Source organism: Triplophysa dalaica, chromosome 5 (assembly GCF_015846415.1).
Source record: "Triplophysa dalaica isolate WHDGS20190420 chromosome 5, ASM1584641v1, whole genome shotgun sequence".
Classification (NCBI taxonomy): domain Eukaryota; kingdom Metazoa; phylum Chordata; class Actinopteri; order Cypriniformes; family Nemacheilidae; genus Triplophysa; species Triplophysa dalaica.
The window spans coordinates 8,451,046-8,457,835 of record NC_079546.1 but is presented as its reverse complement, the minus strand read 5'-3'; the positions used below and the strand labels follow the sequence as shown (position 1 = coordinate 8,457,835).

Here is a 6,790-nt window from a genome sequence, read left to right as displayed (position 1 = left end):
ATGCGCATGTGCGTGCAACGTCATTTAATATGTCCTTTGCATTACATGTTTGTATAAGCTTTTTAAACACTGTGCTTCAGTGCAGAGACCTATAAATTTGCTTTATATATACCTGTGAACAAAATTTTAACGTTACTGTAGTTTGCCAACTTGTTCCCATGTGTGGCTGTGATTCGTTTGTGACGAAACTAAGTTGCCAATGTAAAACCATGCTACAAGATCATAATAAATAAAACAAATATCAGGAATAGTACAGACATATTTAATAAAAATGTATTATTTAATTAAACAACTCCAACATCCAAGTTTCTGATTCGATGTGTGAAACGAATCTGCGACGTCGAAACCTCGCAGTGTTTCCCCTTCGTTCATACTGTTGTACAATCATGTTACATGTGAAGCTCAAGCTTAAATTTTGCACTAAGGACAGTCGACAGTAACTACAGGATTGGTAGTATTTGAATTATCTTATTATGAGAATATGTCTGTAACGTTACTGACGTGACATTTTAGATGTGAAGTTTACTCTAGATCATGATATGTAAGGTTAGCGTTAGCGACTTAGCGTACTTCAAATTGACAGGATGTGTTATCGGTGATTTTCAAACGGGTTTAAGATAGTAAACGTGTATTGCTATTTGGTTTTTAATAAGATCCAATATTTACAATGAATTATTATAAATTCGAATAACTTAACTAACTACGATAGTTTAAAATGATAAATTCTGTGACATCTCAATGTCAAATAGTCCACATATAATTTACACGAATAAAAGCAGGTAGAAAAGCTTTCTCCTTTTGGAAGACAAAATTAGGAGACCTGTGAATTTATGCATTTATAACATATTCTAATTCTCCTCTTATTTTTTTGTTTGTTTTGGTCTTCATCAGTTGGACTTCATGCATCCTGAAGATGTTTAAGTTAGGCAGGCTAAGAGGACTCTCCTCACATGTGATTTGGAGCATCTTACGATCGACCGTTAAAACATCCCACCACCTGGAAACAAATAACCCTTTGAATCCAAGCGCCAATTTCTCCTCTTGCAGAACTTTCAAGAACTCCCAAGTACATTTCAAGATGCTGACTTGTGGATATTCTTCTCCGTGCTACCGTCCATCACATAATTTATTAATATCACGAAGAGCGGTCCATTCCCAGGGCCCCTCTAAAACTCCAAAGATCAAACTGCGTAATCGTCTGGCAGTGACTCTGCTGTTCGGAGGTGGTATCATTGGTACGTGGTGGTATGTGTACCAGGAGAAGAATCAGAGACTTCGGCAGCAAAGACTAGAGCAGTTGAGAAGGGTTGCTGTCGGACAAGGAGGTTTCAGCCTGGTGGACCACACAGGCAAGCGCAGGACCAAAAGCGACTACTTGGGTCATTGGGTGCTCTTATACTTCGGCTTCACCCACTGTCCCGATATCTGCCCCGATGAGCTGGATAAGATGACCAGTGTGGTACGTAGTCTAGACAAAGACTCGCGCATGCCCCCTGTTCAGCCGCTGTTTATCACAGTTGATCCCGATAGAGATGATGTGGCCGCTATGGCTAAATACGTGAAAGACTTTCATCCACGGCTGGTTGGACTGACAGGCACTCCAGAGGAGGTGAAGGAAGCAGGCCGTGATTATAGGGTTTACTCCAGTGCTGGCCCTAAAGATGAGGATGGTGATTATATTGTGGACCACACCATCCTCATCTACTTGATTAATCCTGATGGACTCTTTTTAGACTACTACAACAGAATGAAAAACGACACCCAGATTGCAGAGAGTATTCGTAATCACATCAAAAACCATGTTAAATTATTTCCAGAATAACTTTGTATATGTTGTTGCATATACACAATAAAATTATAAATCAAATTTACTTCAGATTTATTGTAGCTTTTTGTTTGCACAAGTAAGAAATAATGTAAAATATTTTGTTCAATGGCAAAGTACATTTAATTTAATTTTCGTTCATTTAACAGAGATTCATTTTTTGAAAATGAACGAATTATATGAAATGTTGATGTTCAAGATAACTATGAAACATTTAAATATGCAAAAAAAAAAAAAATACATTGTCCAATAATTGTACATATTACAATAATTAGCATAATATGTAACAGCAACCCAGGATTTATATTTTTCCTAACTTTAAATGGCCCCCTTTGAAACAACCTCAGAAACGGCTTTTACACCCTTTACTGTCACAAAGCAATAAGCATCACCTGCTAAATATTTTTTTATTTTGCAAGATATTTCCGTGATTCTATAAAAAAATACAACAATATAATAGCAATGCAGCTTAAAGATGAAAAGAAAAGCTTCAGTTATTTAATCTTCATTGCATTTCCTAGGGTTTGGGTAGTTCATTCATTTAAAAAACTATTTTAGATGTATATCATAATTTTTGCATGCAGTTAAACCCCTATCTAACCTCCTAAAGAGGAGAGCCAGCCTCATTTGCATCACAGTTGGTGTAAAACACCTCCAAATTCTTTCCACATCTCAGCACTGAGTAAAGATCAAATACAAATTGAAGAGCAGTGCTGTAATACATTTTTTAATGAGCCGACAATTGATTAAATATACTAAAAGTTTTGTGAAAGCTTAAGGTATAGAAAGTCTGTTTTTCTGTTAGGGAATATCTGTTGCAGAGGGTGCGTTGTAAGTTTTGAGACGTTCGTGAGCTCTCTGTGTAGTGAGCAACGTGAGCTCCATTGTATCTACACATTCCTCAAGCCCCTCCCCCTTGTCAATCTCCACCGTGTAATCATTGGCCTGCAATAAAAGAGGTCACATCAGATCGTAAACTCAGAGACACTGGATTTTAAGTAACTGTATTCCTGTTTGTTAGTAAATCATGACTAAATGGTGGACTGGAGTTATGGGTAATTTGTTTGTAAACTCACCAGCTGTAGTGCAGCCAGCATGTATCTGCAGGCTTCTGTGTTCTCCTTTCCTTTAACAACGGAAGCAAATGATTTTTTTACCCCTACATTAGAGAGCGCCTGAACGATTCTGTCTCCATACTCATGGATGTCAAAAACTGAACGTGTTTCCTGTGCAAATAAAAACACTCAAAACATTAATAAATAAAACTTGTAAGTACAATTGAATTGATAACATTATTTTTTTTTAAGAACAAGCATTTAAGATCTATGCAAAATTACCTGAGTGGCAAGATGAGGATTGATTCCATCCTCCCACTCCTTAACCCTTCGTGACAATGCTGTCTCCTGTGCGTACTTCTGAGAGTTCACCAGAAACAGATCCTACATACAGAAGATTAATTAAATTTAATAACGGCTTCCAAAAATATAATTCAAAGATCTTATTTTCCAAAAATCATCGGTGTGGTTATTGTAAGCACATACCACGCTCTTCTTCACCAGATCTTCATAACTCATCCGGCTCATATGCAAATCTTGAAAAATGTGCTCTGGTTCACCAAGGTGTTCTGCAGGTTCGAGCTCATCGACCAAGTTGTCATGTTCATTATCTGAAAAGTCCTCACCTGATACAAAAAATAACCACAAAACAGTTAACGTTAAGAGGTTTTGAAGCCATTTCCAAACATTAATGCTGTGCACTGAATAAAAAGAAATTCAGAAAAATACAAATGTAATGACTCTTAATGACTCTGTTTGTTTGTATTTTTCTCACCCCCTGCATCTGCATGTAGGACCTCCTCAATCTGGCCTTCAAGATTCTCTGGTTCCAAGAAAGTTTTCTTCAGCTCCTCATCAGATACGAAAACACCCTAAAATAGAAATTGACTAGTTATGCAACATATTACAAATGAATTACCTCTACACATATAGTCAAATATAATATTTACCCTTTTCCGGAGAATCTGCTTCTGTACTTTCAGACGCTGAGCCATTTTACTCACAAAGATATAATTAAGATCTGCAATTATAAAAAAGAATATCAGAAGTTAATACAACTTCTTGCAGGAAACAATTTTATTACAATGTCTCAATGCATTACCAGGATAAGTAGGTCCATTCTTAAGTTTTCGGTCTGCAGTTTCAACTGTAAAAAGCAAAACAAACCATTTAGAAATTAACTTCACATACAGGTATATACAGATATCTCTCCTTTATCAATGTCTGAATAAATAAAGCCAACTTACAGGTTTTTGAATACCAGCTCCCAAAGTCCTGCAGTTTAGAAGGAACCTTGCGCTTCCTCTTTCCCGATTCCTCAAGTCCTGCTGGCACTTTGCAACATTTTCCTAGAAATCAGCGAGTTTAGAAAAGGTCTATCAGCTATTTATCAGTAGAAGCATTACACATTTTCATAGCATTACAAAATTAGCACACACCTGTTTTAAGAGGCTTGTCCTCCCCAAATGCAGCATACGAGTCATGCCATTTCCAAGGGTCCACAATTTCCTAGAAATGTGCACATACAATTGCTTACTTCAGAGAGGCGAAATTAAGATGAAATTAAAAATGCAATATAAAATCTTTTTAATGTGTGAAGGTGACCTTATGCTTTGTAAATGTGAAAGAAGATGTAATTTCTTTTCCGGTAGGTTTTTAGTTGACTGCTTTATACCTTGAGCTTTTTGGGCTCTTCTGACATTGGTTGTATTTGAGGTCTCGGCCTCAACGTCCTTCCCTCACTGGGGGCCTCCAACAAATCAAAGACGACAAGAGAAACATTACAATTTATTTCAACAGACACAGAGAGAACATTTATATTCTATACCAGTGTTTTGATACCTGATGCCTTTCAACCCACTCCTCAGACTCCACCTCCATGCCGTGGTCTTCTATTGGAGGAAGAACCTCTGCATCAGCATCATCATCATCATGACCACCATCAACCTCAGCTACACCTTCTGAACACCAGATGACCAAAGTTAGTAAAAAAAAACTGTATTTGCAGATTTCATTTTTTTTCAAGTCCCAATGGACAGTGTTATAAGTCATAACCATGTCCTCACCTGTCTCTAAGTGCACATGTGGTGCATGTTCAGACATGTTGTACTGGTTTTCAGAGACGTCCTTGAGGAAATAAGTGTTTGAAGATCCCAGACGCATTAATCCAATTTCATCCGTAGAGAAATTATTAATCCGATAATCCTTACAGCTGCCTAGAATCTCTCCTTTGAGACTGTCGGACACAGATTTTTTTCAAAAACTATGGTGAGATATTTTCCCATACAAGGACATAAAACATGGAGTGAAGGACTCTATACTTCAGCAGTTCATGCAAATACACAGATTAATTTCTAAACACGTCTGCGTTAGAGTCTTTACCTGAAAAGAGGGTATTTCTGCTTCTCCAGTGATTCTGCAGGAATGAGAGATTCAGGAGGAAGACGGATAATCTTTACAGGCTATAAGAGACCAAAGATGAAGTAGGCTCATAAAATGAGTTTGGTGTTAACATTAATACTGTAACGTGTAACATTACTATGGTTCAAAAGGGACGTAACCGAACTCACATCCGTAGGATCTTTCATTGTTAAATTGGATTTCCCATTCTCATTTTGCTCAATCTCATCAAACTGTAAAAAAAACCAAATCATTCACATGATGCATCACAAAATATACTATAATTTTTGTTATGCTTTTGATAATTCCCACACCTCACAATCATCTTCTTCGTTGCCTGCAGAGGCTTTGTCTTGGTTACCATCTGCCGAAGAACCTTGTTTATCACGTCTATTAAAATACAGCAGCACATAAAGCATAATAATGTCGCTGTCTAGAACATATGGCTAGGTTCTCATTAAAGAAACTGGATGCCCAGAACACTAACTTACTTTTTGTTTTTGTTAGAGATGTAGTCCAATGTTTGAAACACCAGAGTGTGAAGGAGCTCCACCTTTACATTTAGGGACAAAAAGTGTAAGCATCTTAATTTTCTTTCCAATTTAATAATATAGGAAAACAATGCAACACAAAACCTGAAATTCTTGTTGGACATGCACCACTAGGCTAATATGAGACTTATTTGACTTAAAATCAAATATTTTTACCTTTCTACCGTAGATGCATGTTGATCCTTGAATTAAAAGTGCAGCTTCTGCAAAATTCATCATGGTTTTTCCGCCATCAAATGAAATAGTCATCTGATCCAGCTGTCAACAACCAAGAGAACAACATAATACCACTTTATAATAGCAATGACACATTTAAATGATCAACGTTTCATTCATTCGTTCTCACTTCATCTAGATACTCTCCGAGCTGGCTGGCCAGGTCGATGTCCCAGTTTTTAGTCAGATCTCGCAGGGGTTGTAGCAGGTGACCATATCTCGTTTCTGCAGAATCCATGACTTCGTGTATTGAAAGATTCCTGCAAATGCTAATTTAAGCAGATCGTATTTTAACAATTCTGAATCCTTAACCGCTATTTTTGATCATCCCAAAGCAACAACACCCAGGTAATACGACAGTGTTTATACATTTCAGAAGACTTGTTTTACTTTTACACTCCAGAGTTGTTTAAATTGAGGTTTTCCGCCAAAACAAACAAGCATGTCGATGTTTATACTAACTTTACTTTACTTGTAAACAGGAGACTTCACTGCTGATTAATAACATACACAACAACACTGACATTAACTCACAAATCAAGCGTGAAGATCGAGTATCAGCCTGCTCACCTTCACTATATGAATCAACAACGGTTGTTAAACGAAACACCTTGTTCTTTTTCTGGATGTAAAGTGTTTTCTTCAGGATGTTGTATAACGAATCTAAATCTAAAGGAAAACTTTCAGGAAGTGCCGCGCTTGTGTCATTTTTTGTTTTTGCCGCGTGCGTGACGTCACTCCGG

General features: G+C 37.2%; 2 protein-coding genes across 3 annotated transcripts; one reads left to right on the top strand and one right to left on the bottom strand.

Annotated features, from left to right (window-relative positions):
* The first annotated feature begins 357 nt into the window (after positions 1–357).
* On the top strand, positions 358–1,871 carry LOC130420664 (protein SCO2 homolog, mitochondrial). The gene is made up of 2 exons (XM_056748137.1): positions 358–451; positions 892–1,871. Exon 2 carries the CDS (start codon positions 914–916, stop codon positions 1,820–1,822), a length of 909 nt encoding a protein of 302 aa, XP_056604115.1. The 5' UTR covers positions 358–451; positions 892–913; the 3' UTR covers positions 1,823–1,871.
* A 342-nt stretch (positions 1,872–2,213) lies between these two features.
* ncaph2 (non-SMC condensin II complex, subunit H2) lies at positions 2,214–6,771 on the bottom strand. 2 transcript variants are annotated; one of them, XM_056748135.1, is made up of 19 exons: positions 6,618–6,771; positions 6,178–6,316; positions 5,988–6,089; positions 5,772–5,833; positions 5,595–5,670; positions 5,451–5,513; positions 5,263–5,342; positions 4,947–5,116; positions 4,723–4,841; positions 4,556–4,630; positions 4,320–4,389; positions 4,128–4,229; positions 3,983–4,027; positions 3,831–3,901; positions 3,656–3,752; positions 3,367–3,506; positions 3,163–3,264; positions 2,902–3,051; positions 2,214–2,770 (listed from the first exon to the last, which is right to left on the bottom strand). In XM_056748135.1, exons 2-19 carry the CDS (start codon positions 6,283–6,285, stop codon positions 2,627–2,629), a joined length of 1,776 nt encoding a protein of 591 aa, XP_056604113.1. In that variant the 5' UTR covers positions 6,286–6,316; positions 6,618–6,771; the 3' UTR covers positions 2,214–2,626. The 2 variants fall into 2 exon arrangements, with proteins under 2 accessions (XP_056604113.1, XP_056604112.1); XM_056748134.1 differs by having other exon boundaries at positions 4,556–4,634; positions 4,724–4,841.
* Positions 6,772–6,790: the final 19 nt, after the last annotated feature.

Excerpts from the sequence above, each read along its gene's own strand:
- LOC130420664 (XM_056748137.1), top strand. The coding sequence starts at position 914 with ATGTTTAAGTTAGGCAGGCTAAGAGGACTCTCCTCACATGTGATTTGG.
- ncaph2 (XM_056748134.1), bottom strand. The coding sequence starts at position 6,285 with ATGGATTCTGCAGAAACGAGATATGGTCACCTGCTACAACCCCTGCGA. Across the intron at positions 5,343-5,450 it reads CAATGAAAGATCCTACGGAT|CCTGTAAAGATTATCCGTCT; the intron begins GTGAGTTCGGTT and ends GGTCTCTTATAG. Across the intron at positions 3,052-3,162 it reads ATCCTCATCTTGCCACTCAG|GAAACACGTTCAGTTTTTGA; the intron begins GTAATTTTGCAT and ends TTATTTGCACAG.